The 21026-nt window shown below is 37.8% G+C and overlaps 1 protein-coding gene across 7 annotated transcripts in view; it reads right to left on the bottom strand.

The window, feature by feature from the left end:
- The window catches only part of PATJ (PATJ crumbs cell polarity complex component), a 356331-nt gene that overhangs the window by 330698 nt on the left and 4607 nt on the right, over window positions 1–21026 (bottom strand). For 6 of the 7 annotated variants that reach the window (XM_060022954.1, XM_060022983.1, XM_060023011.1 and 3 more), the window contains exons 2-7: window positions 13838–13894; window positions 13573–13739; window positions 11508–11702; window positions 10054–10193; window positions 3917–4112; window positions 1804–1932 (exon numbers count right to left, since the gene is read on the bottom strand). In XM_060022954.1, the coding sequence (XP_059878937.1) occupies window positions 1804–1932; window positions 3917–4112; window positions 10054–10193; window positions 11508–11702; window positions 13573–13739; window positions 13838–13859 (849 nt within the window). In that variant the 5' untranslated portion in view covers window positions 13860–13894. Of the gene's footprint in view, window positions 1–1803; window positions 1933–3916; window positions 4113–10053; window positions 10194–11507; window positions 11703–13572; window positions 13740–13837; window positions 13895–17072; window positions 17093–21026 lie in introns of those variants that run through there. The other variant, XM_060022963.1, reaches the window with a different exon arrangement.

Genomic DNA, 21026 nt, shown 5'->3' with positions numbered 1-21026 from the left:
AGGTAATAGATGTTAACTAGACACATTGTGGTGATCATTTCATAATATATGGAAATATCAAATCATTATGCTGTAATCCTGAAACTAAAATAATGCATTTCCAAAAAATTAGGTCTCAGAAATTTGGGGGAAAAAAGCAAAAAATTAAAAAATAAATTAAAAAAATTAAAATGCTGTTCCATTTTACAATGTGGCTAGTTTGTCTCACAAATGTTTCCCCTCAAGAAAACCGCCATACTTCCGTACATGACAGAAGTGCTATACAGTACATCTGATTTTGTCACATGGTATTAAAAAGACATGCACTTACTTAAATTTGTTTTTATTGCACTTTCTTAAGTGAGACTGGCATTGTTGCTGTTGCAGTGGCAAGCACATGTGGAGAAGAACGCAATGACTACTAGTACAGTTGTGTGCCCCTGCCCTGTTTCACATGAAGGCACCAGCAGGTTTAGCCTACCACTGCTTGCATGTCATCAGTGCAAACGCCAACATGGTGAAAGAGCTAATACATCTTAGTATTATTATGTAAGTTGTTTTGATCTTGTACACCCCCTGCAAAAGACTCAGGGACCCACAGACAAAACTCTGAGAGGCATTATGCTAAATAAATACACTTAGCTGCTGAAAGGATAATAGGAATATTAATAGCTCCACAATTCGTATAAGGTAGAGCAACCTTTTTTTTTCTTTTTTTCTTGGCCTGGCCGCATGGCTTGAGGAATCTTAGTTCCCTGACCAGGGATCGAACCTGTGCTCCCTGCAATGGAAGCACGGAGTCCTAACCCAACGTGGAGCAATCTTGACTAGAAATAGAGAGCTGAGGAACTTGCCTCAAAGCTGCATGTGCACAGCAAGTTCATTTTTACTTTACATGTTTTTTAGAAGGGATAAATTTTTACATGTGACTAGACATTAATCAGTAAAATTTACAAATCATTCTGATTATCATGGACAGTCTATATAATATGAACTCATTACTGTATTAAGTAGCTTCAAATTTCTAAACTACTTTTTAAAAACTCAATGTAGTATTTAACATTTTCTTCAACGTAAAACTAAGCAGAAACAGTTGATAAGTTTTAAAATGGCCCACTTTCAGTTTGAACCCTGCTAAATAATGAAGGGTAGTATTTTTATTTATAATGCCAGAAATTTGTAATTCTAGTGAAATTTACCACAAACAATATTGAGATAAAAGTTTGTAATCGCTGTACCATCTGATTTTAACATTTAGGACCTTGAAAGATACACTGGGAGAAAATAATATAGATATTCAGAAATCAATACCCATTAATGATTCCTTTCAATAAAAAATATTGTCAGGCTTCCCTGGTAGCGCAGTGGTTGAGAGTCTGCCTGTCGATGCAGGGGACACAGGTTCGTGCCCCGGTCCAGGAAGATCCCACGTGCCGTGGAGCGGCTGGGCCCGTGAGCCATGGTCGCTAAGCCTGCGCGTCCGGACCCTGTGCTCCACAACGGGAGAGGCCACAACAGTGAGAGGCCCGCATACCGCAAAAAAAAAAAAAAAAAAAAAATTGTCTTTTGATAGAATCAAGATGACTGTCAATCACAGGCCAAAAAAAAAAAAGAAAACCACCCCAAAAAACGTTGATTTAGGAGCTTTTTAAAATAAAGCAGAGTGAGTGTATATTAACAGTTATAGAAAAAAACATTTTTAGCTATACTTAAATTCTGGTCATGGAAACATATACCCTAGTAACCCATGTTATAAAATTACATTTCAAGTCATACAATTTAAATTGTATAAAACCAAAATTAAATCAAAGAAGGTCAACTTACTCGATCTGCTAATCCTCCAGGAACTATAGTCCTCACAACTACACCACTCGATTTTCCTCCAACTATTCCAAAACCTAATCCAGAGCCATCATTAATAAGCTCAACATCTTCAATATGGCCCCAACTAACCTACAAATTAATAACAAGTAAGAAGCAAAGTGTTAGCAAAGTATATACATTCATCACTTACCAATACAGAAATTACTAAGGTAACAGGTAGACAAAATATTTAATATTCATACAATTAATCAAGTCAACTTTCTAGAGGCTCAGAGATACGTAAGATGATCATATGGTCCCTGCCTTTACAGATTTTATAATCCGGTAGAGAAATAAACTAAAACAATTAAAATATAAGACAAAATATTGGACCATAGGACACTGTAGCTCTAAGAGGACAGAAACACACTGTCTCATTCCCCAGTCTATGCCTGATACCTAGCACAGTGCCAAGCACCTAGTAGGAAACAATAAATATGTGTTTATCTGAATTAAAAGAGAATCATAAAATATTATAAAGATGGGAGGAATGTAGAGACAAGAGGTCAAATCCAATGAAAACTTATGGAAAGCTTCAAGGAAAAGGTAGCATTTTAATTGCTCTACAGAGAAAAAAGACATTCAAGCAAAAGGGAAATTTAAGAGCAAAGCTAGGCTCAGATAAGTGGGAATAACTGAAGGTTTTAGAAGAGGGAACGACAGGAACAAAGCAGTGGTTTAGAAAGATTAATCTAGCAGCAATGTGAAGCATGCGATTGTGAGGACACAGAGTGACCAGAATAAATGAAGAGACTCTGATGAAGGAGAGGAAAGGTAGGCCTAACTGAAGATATTAGCAATAGGATTATACAAATCAGACTAAGAGACATAAGCATTTTTCCTCTAATAGCAGGCTCCATCAGAAGTATGCATTAGATTCACATAATGCGCCTGCAGAGCAAAAGTCTCCCCCTCAAGACATTAGGGCATACTTATTACTTAGTTCTTCTATTACACTAAATTGGAAAGTTACTATGCAATGTTAAAATACCAGAGATATTGGGACTATTTAATAAATTCACACCTGGAACAATACCTAGTATCCAGGAAGCAACGTTTGCTAAAAATGCCTAAATTAGGGACAGCAATTAATATTCATAGAGTATTTATTCTGCCCTAGGCACTGTGTTTAGCTCTTCACATGCATTCTCAATCCTCACAACATCTCTGTGAACTAGAAACTGTTATTAGTTCCAAGCAACAGATGAGAAAACTGAGGTATGGAGAAGTCAAGGCATCTGCCCAGTAAGACTCACCTACGAAGTAAGAAGTGGACCTGAACCCACCTTAGCCTGACTCCAGAGCCTTGTTCTGAACCACTATGCTAAGCAACTTCCCACTTTGTTCATTCTATTTATTATATAAATTGTGCTATATAAATATTACTGATTACAACAGGGAAAATGTCTATACATTAGTGTTGTGACCTTGTACTGTACCCAGTCTATTTTTTCTTTTGTCCAATGAATGGAAATTAAATAAATCAGCTACCACTTAGTGTTATAAGAAAATAAGATTTATTAGCTTGCATTTTGAAATGCAGGCCAAAATCTGTAAAATGTTACAAAGCAAGTTTAAAGACTCCCAAAGGAACATAAACTTTTACTCTTTTAAATTGTTCAGTATACATCCTTACATGAAAAGAAAAACTTCTATAATTGTGCAGTATCCATAATCTAGTCATAAACACCCAATATAATTTAAAAAAATGTTTTTGAAACAAATAACCAAATCTTAATTTAAAAACTCAATAGTAAATCTCTAATAAAAACTCCCAGCTTAATTAAGTGGTTACATCACCAAGGAATTCCTTCCTTCACCAAATTATACCCAAGACTACAATTTGCCCTCTATATTAAATAATAATCTTAAACAAGGAGAATCATAGGACATTGAAAAAACAAAACAAAAACCCCCATGAAGTATCTTGTTTAACATGCTAATGCTGCATTTGGAGATATAATCATCTTTCTTGAACTACAACAAATAAAACGACATTTTCTAAATATCTTTACACTTCTTAAAATCAAAGGCATAATTCAAAATTAAGTGTTTTTCCAAATTTGCAACTCACTGTTTCAGGCAGACTTGCATCAGTTAGGCCGGTAGAAGTGCTGCTTTTTGTGTGGACTGGTTCCCTGGCCACAACCAGATGCAAAGATCCAGTGGTTTGTTGTAACAATGCAATTGCTTGCTGGTGGGAAATGTTCTGATCCAGTGGTGTGTGATTAATAGCCAATATTTGGTCATTTTCCTTTAACCTTTGATCCCTTGATGAAATAAGAAAATTTTAAGTGACATAATAGCCTGATTCTTAAAATCTACTATTCAGGTAGCTTATATATTATGGTATTATTTCACTTAGTACATTTATTGAAATATTTAATTGTATAATATAAAAGAGCTCTTCAGACTTCTTTTCATTAAAGCACTTATTAACTAATTAACCAATTAAGTAGTGCATCCCTACACACACACATTTTTTTTTTAACTTTTTTTTTTTTTTTTTTTTTTTGCGTTACGCGGGCCTCTCGCTGTTGTGGCCTCTCCCATTGTGGAGCACAGGCTCCGGACGCGCAGGCTCAGCGGCCATGGCTCACGGGCCCAGCCGCTCCGTGGCATGTGGGATCTTCCCGGACGGGGGCACGAACCCGTGTCCCCTGCATCGGCAGGCGGACTCTCAACCACTACGCCACCAGGGAAGCCCCACACACACATTTTAAAAGCCATATGGCTAGAAAAATAAGCAAAAACAATGTATAGGGCCCCACTGCTAAGGTTTTGCAAGTATGGACAGTGTCCTCATTGTGGCACCAAACCCTGTACTCCTGAACCCCTTCCAATCTGACTTCTGCATGGACCATACAGGGCTATATGTTCACCAATAATCTCCTCTCTAACAGATTCATCCCATCCCCATTGTCCTTTACTTCTCCAACATTTGTCAACAGAGGCCGAACTCTCCATGGAAATCAATAGAGATTATTTCCAAATCTGTATCTGAGCCCTTCTCTCTGTCCCAGTCACAAATTTCCCAACTGCTAACCAATGTAAAAAGGATTTTTTAAAGAAATTAGCAAAATCTTCAGAAAAAAAGTACTATTATAGTTAATATTTACTGAGCACTTATTATGAGCTAGGAACTGTGCTAAATGCTTTATAGGCATTATCTCCTTTATTCCTCACAATCATCTTTTAAAGTACTTAGTTAAGGGCTTCCCTGGTGGCACAGTGGTTGCGAGTCCGCCTGCCGATGCAGGGGACACGGGTTCGTGCCCCGGTATGGGAAGATCCCACATGCCGCGGAGCGGCTGGGCTCCTGAGCCATGGTCGCTGAGCCTGCGCGTCCGGAGCCTCCGCAACGGGAGAGGCCACAACAGTGAGAGGCCCGCGCGTACCTCCGAAAAAATAAATAAAGTACTTAGTTAAAGTTGACCTGCAAGAAATTAAAGCAAGCTTAGCATCTTATCTAAGTAGTCTGACTCTAAACCATACTCTTTAACTTCTTAAAGTGCATACTAAGAGTAGGATTTACTCTGGTTTGCTGTATTTGACTTCATTATCTCCTATACACCCCTCCTGCTCTTCCTGTTTCTTCATTATCACAATTCTTTCTTATCTTTCTTTATCTCTCTTGCACCACACATCTCCTCCTTTCTATTCCCAATGTCAACCATCCAATTGAGATCCTTATCGAATACCTCAAACCTAACTTGTAAAATTCCTCAAGGTTTATTTTTCTAGGCTCTCTTCATGCTAGTATCCCCCAACTCGAAAGTATAAAATGATTATCTATAGTTGTTGACCAATAAGGAAAGAGTCAAAGGGAAGTAAACAAACTCTTGTCATGACTATTTTATAAAAGAATATCTTTAACCTTCAATATAAAAAAATCTCCCTGAGAAGGGATTCATCTCAGAACAGCCTAACTCATAAATTTAGAATTATGAAAATTCCATTATATTGCCCTTATTTTTTTCTCAGGTCACAGCAGATTCAGCAAAACTTTATCATGGACCAGAATTTGGTTAACTTCTGACCTCTAGGACACAATGTAAACTTGGTTGGTATTCAAAGGTCTCTACATTTGGCCCCAAAGTACTCCTCCAACTTGGCTTCCTCCCTATATAAACCTCTTTTCCAACTATCCTGATTTACTCTTTCCCTCTCAAACATGTCTGGTATTTCCTGCTTTTGTGTACATGGTTTTCTCCATCTCTAATGCCCTTCCACTCTGCTCAGCCAAATTCAATCCACCCTCCACGTTGCAACTGAGTGTCTTGTCTGTCTCTCTCTCCCTTCATCACTTACCTCATTATCATGGTGCTGAGCCACTTGTTTATCACTCACTGAACATCCATTTATACTAAGTATGCTGTCCACAGAGCTAACTATATCCTTCACTGTTAGATTTTAAGTTTTCTGAGGACAGGGATTCAGACATTTTAGATTCTCCTTTGGAACTAACAAGTTGGATATTTCAATTTTTTATGCCAAAATTGTGGGTGGCTCTCACAATAGATCATGTTGCATTAAAAATGTTGCTTATATATCTTTTTATGACTATTAGGAAAGGCTTACGTTATACAAGAAAATAAGAATGATATAAAATTGCATATATTCTAAGATGTTGTCTTTATGAAAAGAAAACATTCTAGGGAATTCCCTGGCTGTCTAGTGCTTAGGACTCCGCGCTTTCACTGCTGTGGTCCAGGTTCAGTTCCTGGTTGGGGAATTAAGATCCCACAAGCTGCACGGCACGGCTAAAAAAAAAAAAGAAGAGAAGAAAAGAAAAGAAAACTTTCTAGGGACTTCCCTGGTGGCACAGTGGTTAAGACACCACACTCCCAATGCAGGGGGCCCAGGTTCGATCCCTGGCATGGGAACTAGATCCCACATGCATGCCACAACTAAGAGTTCACATGCCACAACTAAGGAACCCACCTGCCGCGACTAAGACCTGATGCAACCAAATAAACAAACAAAGAAACTTTCTAATGTATTTCCTATAGTTGTCTCAGGGTGGTCAAAGTCCAAGAGCTTTTTTTTTTGGGTGGGGGGGCAGGGTAATTATATTTCTGTATTTTATATTATAGGCATGTATTATTTTCATAATGATTTTCATCATTTTGAAATATATATTTTTAAAATTGCAAATGTTGCTTGTGAACTTTTCCCTAGTCCTAAAGAAACTGCTTTTTTTTTTTTTTTAAGAAACATTATTTTTTTAAAGGAGGAAAGAGAAAGAGTAGCTGTATTCTTTGCCAGGCAAAGAGGGAACACAGGAGGCTAGCGCCTTCAAAAACTGTGCCAAGAAACATTTTTTTTGTTTTGTTTTGCTTTTTTGTTTTTGCGTTACGCGGGCCTCTCACTGTTGTGGCCTCTACTGTTGTGGAGCACAGGCTCCGGACGCGCAGGCTCAGTGGCCATGGTTCACAGGCCCAGCCACTCCACAGCATGTGGAATCTTCGCGGACCGGGGCACGAACCCGTGTCCCCTGCATCGGCAGGCGGACTCTCAACCACTGCGCCACCAGGGAAGCCCAGAAACATTTATTTTTAAATGTGACCACTACAGGACAATATCCAGGAATACCTTCCATTTTCCCATCTCCTACATTGTCCTTTCTCTAACTTCATCACCTAAATTCCTATTCACAGCTTGTTCATTAAGGGAAATTTCTTAATTAATCAAAAATGAATAAGTTACTCTTAAAATTTTTTAACCTTGATATAACTCATTTTGCATAAGTCAGACCTTAATTTACTCACCTTAATTTACTCACACTCAAATTTTCTATTTTCTGGGAATCAATCTATTTTAATCTACCTTTCCCTCTACCCAGTAGACTTCCAGAACATCTAATTTCTTTCCAGTTAGTATCTGCCTAGAAAATATAAACTCAACCCAAAATAAACAAGCTGCAGAGGAGAAGTCTCCTGGAAAATATGATTTTGATGCATTCTAAAGTTGAATAGTATTCATTTTACTGCTACTATTACTTCTAATTTAACTCTCTCATACTATATATATAATTGAATTCACACTTTCCATTCAAGGGGAAAACAGCTCATCTCTCCATTGCAACATTCAGAAATGATGGATTTCCATGACTTTGAGAGCCAACAGGGGTTAGGCAAGCTCATAAAATAATACAGTTCTATGTGGAAAGTCCTCAGAAGAAAGGAAGACCATTTAAGATGATCTGGAAGGTCCTGCATGGCTGGCCCCTTCCTCTCTCCAGCCCCTTCTTGTACTGCCCTGCACTAAGCTCCCACACCAGGTAAATACCAGACATACTCCAAAGATGGAGTTTACCAGGGCTACCAGTAAAGCGTCTATTCCTCTCCCTGACACCTTCTGCCCTCTGCGGACTCCACTATCACCTCTCAAATTTCCCTTCAAGCACCACTGCCTATGGGAAGCCACCTGAGTCCTTAGCCTTGGTCAAGGATCTTTACATACTCAAATATGAAACTCCTCTTTTTGGAAGTGCTCATCTCAATTTGTACTTACAGAACAATTAGTACAGAGTAACTGAGACATAAGAATGGACCACAAAAAGGTTGAAACATTGAAAATACACTAAAAACTACTGAATTGTACACCTTAAAATGGTGACATTTATGTCATGTGAATTATATCCCAATAATGATTTTTAAGGTAAAAAAAATTAAAAAGAAAATTTGGGCCAATCAGAGTCAAATAGGCTTTTTGTCAAGGGACTTCATAGTCTTAAAGAAGCTAATAAGTATCTCTAAGTCCAGGTTTACCCTGGATTGTCTAGGTTTGCCAGAATAGTCCTAGTTTATACCTGCTGTCTTAGTGTCATTATTAATGGCACACCCTCTCACCCCAAAACTGTCCCAACTTGGACAATAAATTATATGATTACCCTAAGTATGTATAACCAATCTCCAAGAACAGGAGTTTCTCAGATATAGTTGACCATTGCTATGGCTCCTCAGAACAAACTTGAGGAAATGCTACATTAGATGGTAGAGTAATACAAAGTCATGGAAATCCATTATTTCTGAACTTTCAGTTGGGGAGACTATAACGCTGATCCCCATGAATGGATAATGTGAATTCAAAAATATATTATTAACTGAGAAATTTTTTGTAATAGTTATGCTACTGCTGCTAGTTTTCTAACAGGTAACAGTAATATAATGAATACTATGCTTTTTAAATGAGTAATAAACTAAAGATCTGAAATCAAATAGAAACAAAATACAAGTCTTGCACACAACCCTTAAAAAATACAGCCCAGACACAAGTGCAATGGGCTGGGGGTGGAGATGGGGGGGGGGTGTCACATAGACTTGAGAGGGATTTTCATTGACAATAAGTGAAATAATCAACAGTGTGTTATGACCACCAAAAAACTGTTGTAATATCAAGTTTAATAAACAATATAGGACTTCCCTGGTGGCACGGTGATTAATAATCCACCTGCCAGTGCCAGGGACATGGCTTCAAGCCCTAGTCCGGGAAGATTCCACATGCTGCGGAGCAACAAAGCCCGTGCGCCACAACTACTGAGCCTGCGCTCTAGAGCCCGCAAGCCACAACTGCTGAGCCCATGCACCACAACTACTGAAACCCGCGGGCCTAGAGCCCATGCTCCGCAACAAGAGAAGCCACCACAACGAGAAGCCCGCGCACTGCAATGAAGAGTAGTCCCCGTTTGCTGCAACTAGAGAAAGCCCGTGCGCAGCAATGAAGACCCAACACAGCCAAAAATAAATAAATAATAAATTTTTTTAAAAGTTTTAATAAATAAATAATATAGTATGCAGAACGTGAATTTCAATATGCCTATCTTATTGATCAGACCATAGGTAAAATATCATGTTCAATTGTGAGAGTGTGTGATGGAGTAGAAAGAACACTAGCTTTGCCATTGGACAGTCTTGGAATCACATCATGGTTCCAGCATTAATAGCTCTGTGACTATAGGTAAACCGCTGAAACTCTGAAACTCGGCATTCTCATCCATAAAATGGACTAATGATACTACTAGCTAGACTGCTGCCACAAGTATATGTGAGAATACCTACAAAAGGCCTAAAAACTGCATAGGAAGAGAAAATGTTAGCTGCTATTGTTAACTGTTTTGTATGACTTGTTTCTTATTCTCTTTATAAGAATGTTTTCAGAATTGTCAGAAAAAAATTAGCAAATCACAAAATGAACATCCTTCCTCACCTGCTAGCTATACTCCCTGGCTGCACTTCCTTCACGAAAATGTCGACTTCTCCCAGATTTTGACCTCTGAAGGCCACCACACTGAATCCAAGGCCTCCAGTTGAGGGCCGTTCTATATCTATATATTCAACTTGCCGGCCCTAATGAAGGGGGATTTAAAAAAAATAAAAGTCAGAGAAGTTTACATTTAACCAACACACTTTTTCTGAAGAACTGAAGTTTCTATTTTGTGAATAGCCCCAAAATAACTTCTCCTAAGTCATTTCTAGAAAACCAAATAAACTCAGCATTTCAGTAATAAATTATTTATGGAAATCCTCTCACTTGATTATTTTCAGGAGAACATAAGAGGGCATGGGCAGTGTTCTGCAACCTCAGGGAATTGGAGAGGTATTTTCACACTTCATTCACAGTATGAGATGAATTCCTAGCTGGATGAAAATTCCTGAGAAAAATGTCTTTTCCCACAGTAAATTCTAAATTACTTTGTACACGGAACTTCTCAAATTCTCTTGAAGCAAAATAAATTTTTAAACGAGGAAAATAAATTAGATTTATCAAAAATATACTAGTGTTGATCCCTAAGTCAGAAGAAGATGCATTTTTTAGGGTTCTGTTTTTAATTCTATCATAATAAATTAATATGCCATTTTATTAGGTTAATTCAAAAGATTATGGAAAGGCCACCATTCAAATGGGTTTACCTGTGACAAACAAGTATTTTATTACTTTGGCTAATAATTGCACTTATGACATGAAAACATCATAAATGTTATCAACTAATAAAAGCATCACATAAAAATAATTATTAGTCAAATTAAGGGTATAGAGCAGTAAGATCAAAAAAGGAATTAGGTATAGAACATTATTTAACTATTACACCTTAAACAGATTCTTTTTAACTTTCAAACTCAAGTTTCATTTTTTTGGATACTTGTTAGAAGGTATGGTGAACAAATAGAAAAACATCCAAAAATTCAACTATTATTTAATTTTTAATAGGTATTAAGAATAAAATGGATTACTCTTTCAAATGTTTCCCCAGATTTTCCAAATTATGTTAGTTCTAACTCCCATTAATTCTTTTTTACATAAAATTTAAAATAGTTTCAAAGGAGTTACACCTCTTCTGGTAGACATTAATTTTCCTCCTATGAGCAAAACCGTAAGAATCTTTTTCCTTACAAGTGTACAGATGTGTCAAATTGGAGTCCGTGTCTTGAAAACTCTCCTCAACACACACATGGATATTTTCCTTATGTAATTTTAAACAAATAAATTTCCAACACACATATTAGAAAATAGTATCAATTCCTCCTAACAATATAAAACCACAAGCAAACAAAACACAGACTAACACATTTTAAAGGCAAAAAGAGTGAGTGTAGGTTTCTTTTTTAACCTATAATAGGAGAAATAAAACTAAATATTCCCATGACAAGATATAACTTTACCTGAGCCATCTGTTGCATGACTGAGTTAAAATCTTCATTTCCCAACATTGGGGTCCAAGGAAACAACCCAGATACAGTCAAGTTATTAGAGGACCTATGGGCATTCCCATTAGTAATGGCACCATCTGTGAACACCAATAAACCTTTCCTAGAAAAATCAAAGTTGGCTGAACAATCTGAGGGTAGATGGCTGAGCTGTTGGAGAAAAAAAAGAGAGAGAAAATTATCAACAGAAACCTACAGACAAAAAATATTTCTATTTATTAAATATTATTTTTGTTCATCACATGAATAATGGCATGCTAAATACATACACACGAAAGAAATAAGATACAGATACATGAATCTGTGTTTATAAGGCTATAAATTTTTTATTTAGTATTACACAAAATGTTTAATTTGTTCTCATTTCCTGCCTTCTACGATTACCTCAAGTTAATAGCACGTTCAACAGCTTATTACACTTCAGATACACAGACACATTCAGTCATATAAACATGCATGTAAGACACTGAGCCCTTTTGCATTCATCTATACATTTCCATGTGGAGAGGCACAAAAGATCTTCAGGTGGTATATAACAAAAATAACTCAGTATTTATTAAGTGCTTGCTATAAGCAAAGTACTATACCAAAACTCTTTCTTACGTAATATCTCATTTAATCCTTACAATAGCCCTAGGAGATATTCTTATTTCATTTTGTGAACATGAGAACTGAGGCACACAGGGATTAAGTAACTTGCCCAAGATTAGTAGATGAATTTCAGAGCCACTTAAACACTAATTAAAAAAAAAAAAATGGGAGGAGAATCCAGTAATTATGGAAAAAGGAAAACAGAAGTTAATTTTTAAAATATCATTGGCTGAAACAAGTGCCAACACAATGGAACAAAGGTAACATCAAGAACAAATGTCAACAGGACTTCATAGAAAAAATCAACACCCGTAGAAACTCTACGAAAACAATGACAGGAACAAAATCACGGAGATTTTATAATTGAATGAATACGATATGATTATTTACATAACAATTGCAAACTATATAAATGATTGTTATTATCATGAAGAGGCTGGTTAAGTCCACTCTTAGTCCAATAACAGTGATTGATTTGTAGTGATCTTTCCCAATTTCTATTCCTACCAACAGCATTCATTGCTGTGATGTACTCTTCCATGATCAGAGAATACAGAAATCTAACCTTCAATATGGGGAGTGCTAAAATTCTGGTATAAATTTTGATCTAAAGACAGAAATTCACAGTAAGACATATGTGCAGAATTTAATCCTTAGTTAGTTATACAAAAATCACTTGCTAAATATTTATGGATAGGCATTTTGGTTTATCAGCAAAAAGCATTTTTTCCAAATTTTAATTTTCACATAACAACTCTGCTACATTATCTTCAATTACATTTAAAATTCTGCCCAAATTTAATCTATAAGATAGCTACTATTCAAGTTCAGCTTCTAGAATAGATGATTTAAAATCAATTTGCCAGCCCTGACCCCAAAAGAGAATAACCAAGAGGACAGTTAAAACTCTTAATTTAGGTCACTCTAAGCAGAGGTGCTATGAGTCCTGTAATTTTGAAGAAAATGTTGAGAATTCTCAAAGCATCTGACCTTTATATAAATAAGTACAAAAACCATATTCCAAAGCCAAACACAAAATTTATTACCAAAATTTTTAAACTATCCATGCCAATGCTACCCACAGGTCACAAGTCCCAATACAGTCTCTTTGCTGAATTATGAGTAGACAGGGCTTCCCTGGTGGCGCAGTGGTTGAGAGTCCGTCTGCCGACTCAGGGGACGCGGGTTCGTGCCCCGGTCCGGGAAGATTGCACATGCCGCAGAGCAGCTGGGCCCATGAGCCATGGCCGCTGAGCCTGCGCGTCCGGAGCCTGTGCTCCACAGCAAGAGAGGCCACAACAGTGAGAGGCCCGCGTACCGCAAATAAAAAGAAAAAAAAAAAAAGAGTAGACAGTTTGCACCTATCTCCTTCTATATTTCTTTGCTGGTTTGAATATATCAACATGTAAAACCCTGATGGGTAACTTACTTGCCCCTTCAGTTGCTTGATGGACTGTTGAAGAGTGAGTATCTGGTTGAAAAGAGGGCTCTTTAGTGTCTCATAAAACATAGAGAGCTTCTCATTCTGCGAAGTGTCACCCTTCTCCTGCAATTTTATTTTCAAGCGATCAAGAACTTGCAGGACCTGCAATTTATCTTGTTTGAAGAAGGATAATAAGAGTACAAGTTAAATCCCATCTTATATTCCATTTTTGAATAATTAATTTAGTGATAGAAGTATATAACTAGTTTACCTGTAGCAGGATTTTCAGGCATTTTGAATTACTGTCTTCAATCACTTTTAAAGAAACCTAAAGAAAAAATTTTAAATTAAAAAAGAAAAGATTTCCCATTAGTGTATACAAGTCTATAGCCCTATAGAAAAATTAAAGAAAACCTCAAGAACATTCTCCATCAAAAGACTTCACTCAGGGCTTCCCTGGTGCCATAGTGGTTAAGAATCCACCTGCCAATACAGGGGACATGGGTTTGAGCCCTGATCCGGGAAGATCCCACATGCCGCAGAGCAACTAAGCCTGTGCGCCACAACTACCAAGCCTACGCTCTAGAACCTGTGAGCCACAACTACTGAAACCCACGTGCTGCAACTACTGAAGCCCGTGCGCCTAGAGCCCGTGCTCTGCAACGAGAAGCCACTGCAATGAGAAGCCCCTGCACCACAACAAAGAGTTGCCTCCGCTCACTGCAACCAGAGAAAGCCCAGGCACAGCAACGAGGACCCAACGCAGCCACCCAAAAAAAAAAAAAAAAAAAACTTCATTCAGGAAATTCAGATTAAAAGCCACTACACAGCCACTAAGATGGCTAAAAACCAAAACAACATCTAATACTAGGCGTTGACCAAGATGTGAAGCAACTGGAATTCTGATACGCTGCTAGTAGGAATGTAAAATGGCACAAACACTTTGAATAATTGTTTGGCAGTTTTTTGAAAGTTAAAACTACACTTACTATATGACCCAGCACTTCCACTCCTACATACTTACCCAAGAGAAATGAAAATATATGCCTGCAAAAGACTTATAAAAGAATGCTCAGGGAATTCACTGGAAGTCCAGTGGTTAGGACTTGGAGCTTTCACTGCCGAGAGCCTGAGTTCAATCTCTGGTCAGGGAACTAAGATCCAGTAAGCCACAGGGTTTGGCCAAAAAAATAAAAGGAACAAAAAAAACAAAAAAGTGGGCTTCCCTGGTGGCGCAGTGGTTGAGAGTCCGTCTGACGACTCAGGGTACGTGGGTTCATGCCCCGGTCCGGGTAGATCGCACATGCCGCGAAGCGGCTAGGCCTGTGAGCCATGGCCGCTGAGCCTGCGCGTCCGGAGCCTGTGCTCCACAACGGGAGAGGCCACAGCAGTGAGAGGCCCGCGTACAGCAAAAAAAAAAAAAAAAAAAAAAAGAAAAGAATCTTCACAGAATTTTTATTTATAAAAGCCCAAAACTAGAAAAACCCAAATGTCTAATAATAGATGAATGGATAAATCAGTTATGGTATGTAAACATAATAAAATACCCAGAAATAAAAAGGGAAAACATTACTGACACACAGAACATGGGTGAATCTCAAAAACTATGTTGAGGGAAAGAAAAGACAAAATGGATGTAAGTTGTATGATTCCATTCATATGAAGTTGAATATACAGCTATAGATTAGTTTACCTGGGCAGGGTGGAAAGGAGTTGACCGGGAAGACATTTGAGGGAGATTTTTGGGGTGATGGGAACTATGTTTTGAAAGGAGTATCGTTTACACAGATGTACACATTTGTACTTCATTGAACTGTATATTTTTAATTGTTTTATCGTATGTAAGTTATACTTTAATAAAGTTAATTTTTTTAAAAAAAGATTCTAGACTGGAAAGGAATATACAAATAAGGGATCAAGAAGATATTAGAGAGATTAGGGGAAAAAAACCCCTCAAACTAGTCATCTGAGAGAGTCTCCAAAAGGTAATCACCCAATATGGCATTTTCCATGGATAATTTTTTTTTAATTCCAGTGATTTGCTGAAAACTAGCCTAAAATGTAATCAAGACTCAAAAAGCTGCGACTTCCCTGGTGACGCAGTGGTTAAGAATCCACCTGCCAATGCAGGGGACACAGGTTCAAGCCCTGGTCCAGGAAGATCCCACATGCCACGGAGCAACTAAGCCCGTGCACCACAACTGCTGAGCCTGCACTTGAGCTAACGTGCCTACAGCCCGTGCTCCACAACAAGAGAAGCCACTGCAACGAGAAGCCTGCACACCACCATGAAGAGTAGCCCCCGCTCACCGCAGCTAAAGCTTGCGTGCAGCAACAAAGACAGAACACAGCCAAAAATATATAAATAAATAAATTCATTTAAAAAAAAACTCAAAAAGCTAGCAAACCCTTTGCTGTGTCAAAAATGGCACTTTCACAGTGGTCATTTTCACTAGTGGTACACTGTTATAATAAACCATCTAAGAAATATGAGCACTGTACAGTCAAAATGTACTTACATCATCTCTGGATACAGTTGCTAAACACAATCTTTACCTTCTAATTCAAGGTCATTAAGTAAGAAAGCATATTAAAAACCAGTAAGGAATGCCTTTGGCGTTGATAAAAGGTTCATGTATTCCATCAAAATATTCACGGGATTCCATGAGAACTACCAAAAGAACTGCTGAATAGAGCATCACAGAAACACTTCTGATGTGCTCAGCATCTCAACTGTGAAACCCTTAAAACTACCCATTGACAGGTAACTGTGAATAATGGAAGGGCAGTCACAATGTCACTGTCCTTTTCTGTAGCAGCACTAGACTAAAAGGACTGACAAGAGCAGTTTTGTGATCATTAATACATCAGCCTCTCTAAATCAAAGAAGGTAAGCTAAAACTATGAGGTGCTATTTTTTATTGTTAGATTGGCATTTTTTTCTAATAATAGACTGTACTCCAGATGTCACAGAAAAACAGGTGGGAATATAAATTTGCACATTCTTTTAGGAGAGCAACTGAGCAGTATCTACCAATATATTAAATTTATATTCTCTTCTGCCCAGAATCTCTCTTCTGAGTGTCTCTCCTAAAGAAGTATTTGCAAAAAGGTACACAGATGTGTGTACAAGCATATTTACTGCATTGTTTTTAATAACAAAACTCCTGGAAAAATTCAACTATCAAACGTAATCAGCCATTAAAATAATAAAGTTGGTCGGAAAGTACTGAAACAGGAATGGGTAGGAAACGGTTAACAGCAAGCCTGTGGCTCAATCCTTCAGCTGGCGATTCCCAGCTTGATACCAGACCTCCATGCAAACAAGCTAAAGGTTTTTAATAGATAACAGAGTCCTCATTTTAAAATGTCAGGAAATACCTGATCTATCTTAATTGCTTTTGTAAATAATCTGAGAACATATGGATTTATAGAGCTTGGCTGGCTGGAACATGGGAGGTAATCACAAAGACATTTTCTATTTGGGTAACTAATGGAGTACAAACCTTGGGATTCCCCAAACAGAAGAGGCTTCCTTTAAGAAAATGTTTCTGTATATATTGTTCACAACTTGTCTGATAACCCGAAACAAACAAACAAAAATGTGTCCCAAGGTTGAATTTTGCTCCTGTAAACACACTAAAAATCACAGTAAAAGTCTGTTATGAATATGTTTATAAGTGACTTAACGTCAGTCTATATATAAGTAGGTATTTTAAGCATGCTGATAATATGTCCTATATGAGAAAGTGACATTCTTTGGAAGCTGTGTCTACTGGCTGGGGGCCCCTCCGGCAAGGAATGTTGGTGCCTAGCTCCTGTGTTAGCCTCCTGCCTGTAACATTCAAGTAATGACTAAGGCTGGTGTTGGGTAAGAGCTCTCATTTACAGGAGGATGCTTTGGCAATCCAAACCTTTGTGTTAATACAGGGACATTATCTAATATATACAACCAAACAGGGAAGACAGCAAGTTTCAGGATATATGCATTATTTGCCCCTTTTTGCAAGGAAAAAAATACATATTTGTGTGTGCATACGTTTCTAGATTTAGAAAGATAGTCAATTTAATAATACTGCTAACTTACAGGAAGTAGAAGTGGGGATGGGGAAATAAAAAATTAGACTTTTACTTTGTAGATACTAGTGTTTGAATTTTATTTAAAAGGCATGTATTATGTTTATAACTTGAAAGGTAAAAGGGACAAAAAGGTAATGGCTAAGATGGCCTAATGAGAGAGCAAGACAGATAAACAGCAAGATAATGACAACACAATAGGATAATTATATTGTAAGGCACATACATACCAGGGCAAAGGTGTGTACCATGTGCTCAGAGAAATCATAAAAGCAGAGTGACTCCCCTGCCTGGGGAAGTTTGGGAATGCTGGAATGAGAACACAGTAGAGACATCTCTCGTAAAAGAAAAAGAATGGAGTGTAAAAGCAGAGTGACCATTTGTCCTCATTTGCCTAAAATAGTCTCAGATTACCCAGCATCCTTATTAATAGTGCTCCACTTCACTCTCAAAAGTGTTCTAGTTTGAATGACATATAGGGCTGCCCTAAGTTAGTGCTTCTCAAATTTTAGTGTGCATCAGAATCACCTTGAGGACTTGCTAAAACACAAATTGCAGGGCCCACTCCCAATGTTTCTGATTCTGTACTTCTAAGGTGAACCCTGAGAACCTCATCTCTAACAAAGTTCCCCTGTGATCCTGGTGCAGCTAGTCTAGAGACCACAATTTGAGAACTGCTGCATAAAGGTGTAAAAGTGCATGACTGTCAGTGAAACTAGTAACTAGCTCTAAATGAACTGTTGTAAGGTCTCTAAAAGCAACAGAAAGGGCAAAAAAGTAATTCAGACCAGTGTTACTACAAGTGTGGACTGGATTGATGCTTGACCCACAAAGAGATAAGTACCAAAACTGGGAATAAGCATTTAGAAATCGTGGAATGCGGCAGAGTCATGTAGATCTATTAAATTTAGGAATACAAAACACAACCTACATTGTACTTATTTTTGTAATTTCATTTTTCCAGCAATTCATTTTTCTAATAATTTTATAAAAATGTCAGTCCTTGAAAGACTGAGGGAGGGGAACCATAATCTTTTACCACCAACAGTTTGAGAAACACTGGTTTAGATAGACTATTTTGAGAGGGTTCTTATCGACAACGCTAAGTAGACTGGTCTTTATCCTGTAAGCAGCAGGAAGTAATCAAAGGCTTTTAAGTAGGGAAGTATTGAGTCCAGATTTCTATTTTAAAAGGTGGGGCTTCCCTGGTGGCACAGTGGTTGAGAATCTGCCTGCCGATGCAGGGGACACGGGTTCGAGCCCTAGTCTGGGAAGATCCCACATGCCGCGGAGCAGCTAGGCCCGTGAGCCACAACTACTGAGCTTGCACGTCTGGAGCCTGTGCTCTGCAACGAGAGGCCACGACCGTGAGAGGCCCGCGCACAGCGAGGAAGAGTGGCCCCTGCTTGCCGCAACTGGAGAAAGCCCTCGTACAGAAACGAAGACCCAACACAGACAAAAAATAAATAAATAAATAATAATTTTAAATGAATATCTGCTTATTAAAAAAAGAAAATGCAAATTGTTTAAAAAAAATAAAAAGGTGATTCTGGTAACAGGATAGATTAGTGGTCTTCAAACATTTTTAAACATACATTCCTATCAGTAAAAATGTATGTTGACCACTCACCTTATTTTTTATAACTATAAACATATTAATATATTTATATGTCATATGTGTTTTAAAACATATATAAAATAGAAACATCATGAGAGTAAGGTAAAAACTAAAAAGCAAGATTTTATTGTCATTCTCCTACTCTCCCAGTAGATTGTCCTGCACATTTTGGAAACCATAGTAGTAGATGTCTCTCAGTAAGGGTTAAGGTTAGAAACTGGTTGGCCATCCAACCCTATGACTCATATTTAATAAAAGCTAAACTATGTCCACAAAGCAGGCCTGGAAAAGTACTACAATTTCACGGCATTGGGTAATATCTAGGGAAGGGCACTAAGGCCTTCAGAGTATATGAGGACAGAAGAAGAAATGCAATTAACTCTATAGCTGAACATCCAGGAAGTAACACGTACACTAAAAGGAACCTATGTTTCACTCATTTTATGGTCATAGGAAATCTTCAACCAAGCAATTTTGACCTGTTTGGCCTGGCTAAGAAACTAACAGGGCTTACAGCAAGGAATTTCCAGTTTGTTTAAACATGGTAAAGCTCAGTCTACCTTGTCATAGATAGGCTACCTACAATCAGTCAGAGCCTAGACATTAAAATGCCAGTGTGCCACTGTCCTCATAGTTGCACAGCCTCCAGAGAACCAGTAGTTTTTTATGTTTAACAGCTTCCACTCCATCATTGATCAAGAGAGTTTGTGCCATGAATTTTTCATGTCTGGTTCACTGCGGTATTTGATTGAAGGAAATTATTATAATATTGTGGCTTTTAAAAAATACCCATGCCCTTAGCCATCACCAATTAAGGCAATATTTGAGAAAAGCTGATGCAGGGTTAGAAATTTAATTTGATTCAAATTTCTAGGTGGAGGAAACTTATTGAAAAGATTTATTAACCTCCTCAGTTCAAGAATGTAGGCCAATTAAGGACCCTGAGAAACACACTCTTCAGACTCCCAGTAGCACACAAAAATGTAACTCCCTAAGACATCTTATGTTTCTTTCTTGAACTGAACAAGATACCTTATACCTTGAAAATTTGGTTTAACAAGACATCTTATACTTCTATTTTAAAAAATTGAGAGAAAAGATTACTGGCAATCTGTTTGGGGAAGTACAGGTAGTCAGCCTGTAACTGCAGGTGTGAATTGGGCAGATCACAATTAGACTACATGTAACTCCTCAAGGGCAATTCCCCAGAGCTCAAGGGAACTAGGGACTCTGAACAATCTAAATGCTATTAACTATAGATGAAGTCATGATTTCAGAAGTTATTCAAAAACTGAAGTCCATGACCAACTTTAAATTTCTTTTGCTTCCTTTGGAGTGCAAAGCTCAGATTGTGTTTACTTACCATGGCTTTGTCCTCAAAGCTCAGCATTTATGAGGTACTGATTAAACGGAACACAGACTCACCTTGCCAGAGAGTAAATGGTGGCTCTTCACTCAAACTCCACATAAACACATCTGCTGTCATCCTAATGTATAGTCAAGACAGGTGTCCTGGCCTTGTGTCCCTATCAAATGGCAAGGCCTTTTCTAAACCCCTTAGATGTGAAAAATACTATATTTTTGGCTGCTGCCGAAACACTGTACTCCTGGAATTTTGGAAAAAGATATATATAAGTTCCAAAACCATCCTGCTATTTTGGGGCCATGTGCCTAAGCCATAGGCAACTTTTAAGTCCACTTAATGTTGGACATTTAGGACATCAAAGCTGAAAGACACCATGTTAAACTCAGAATCAGAACTGAA

Source organism: Delphinus delphis, chromosome 1 (genome assembly GCF_949987515.2).
Source record: "Delphinus delphis chromosome 1, mDelDel1.2, whole genome shotgun sequence".
Lineage (NCBI taxonomy): Eukaryota > Metazoa > Chordata > Mammalia > Artiodactyla > Delphinidae > Delphinus > Delphinus delphis.
Note: the sequence above shows the minus strand (reverse complement) of the source record. Positions and strands in the feature narration are given on the sequence as shown.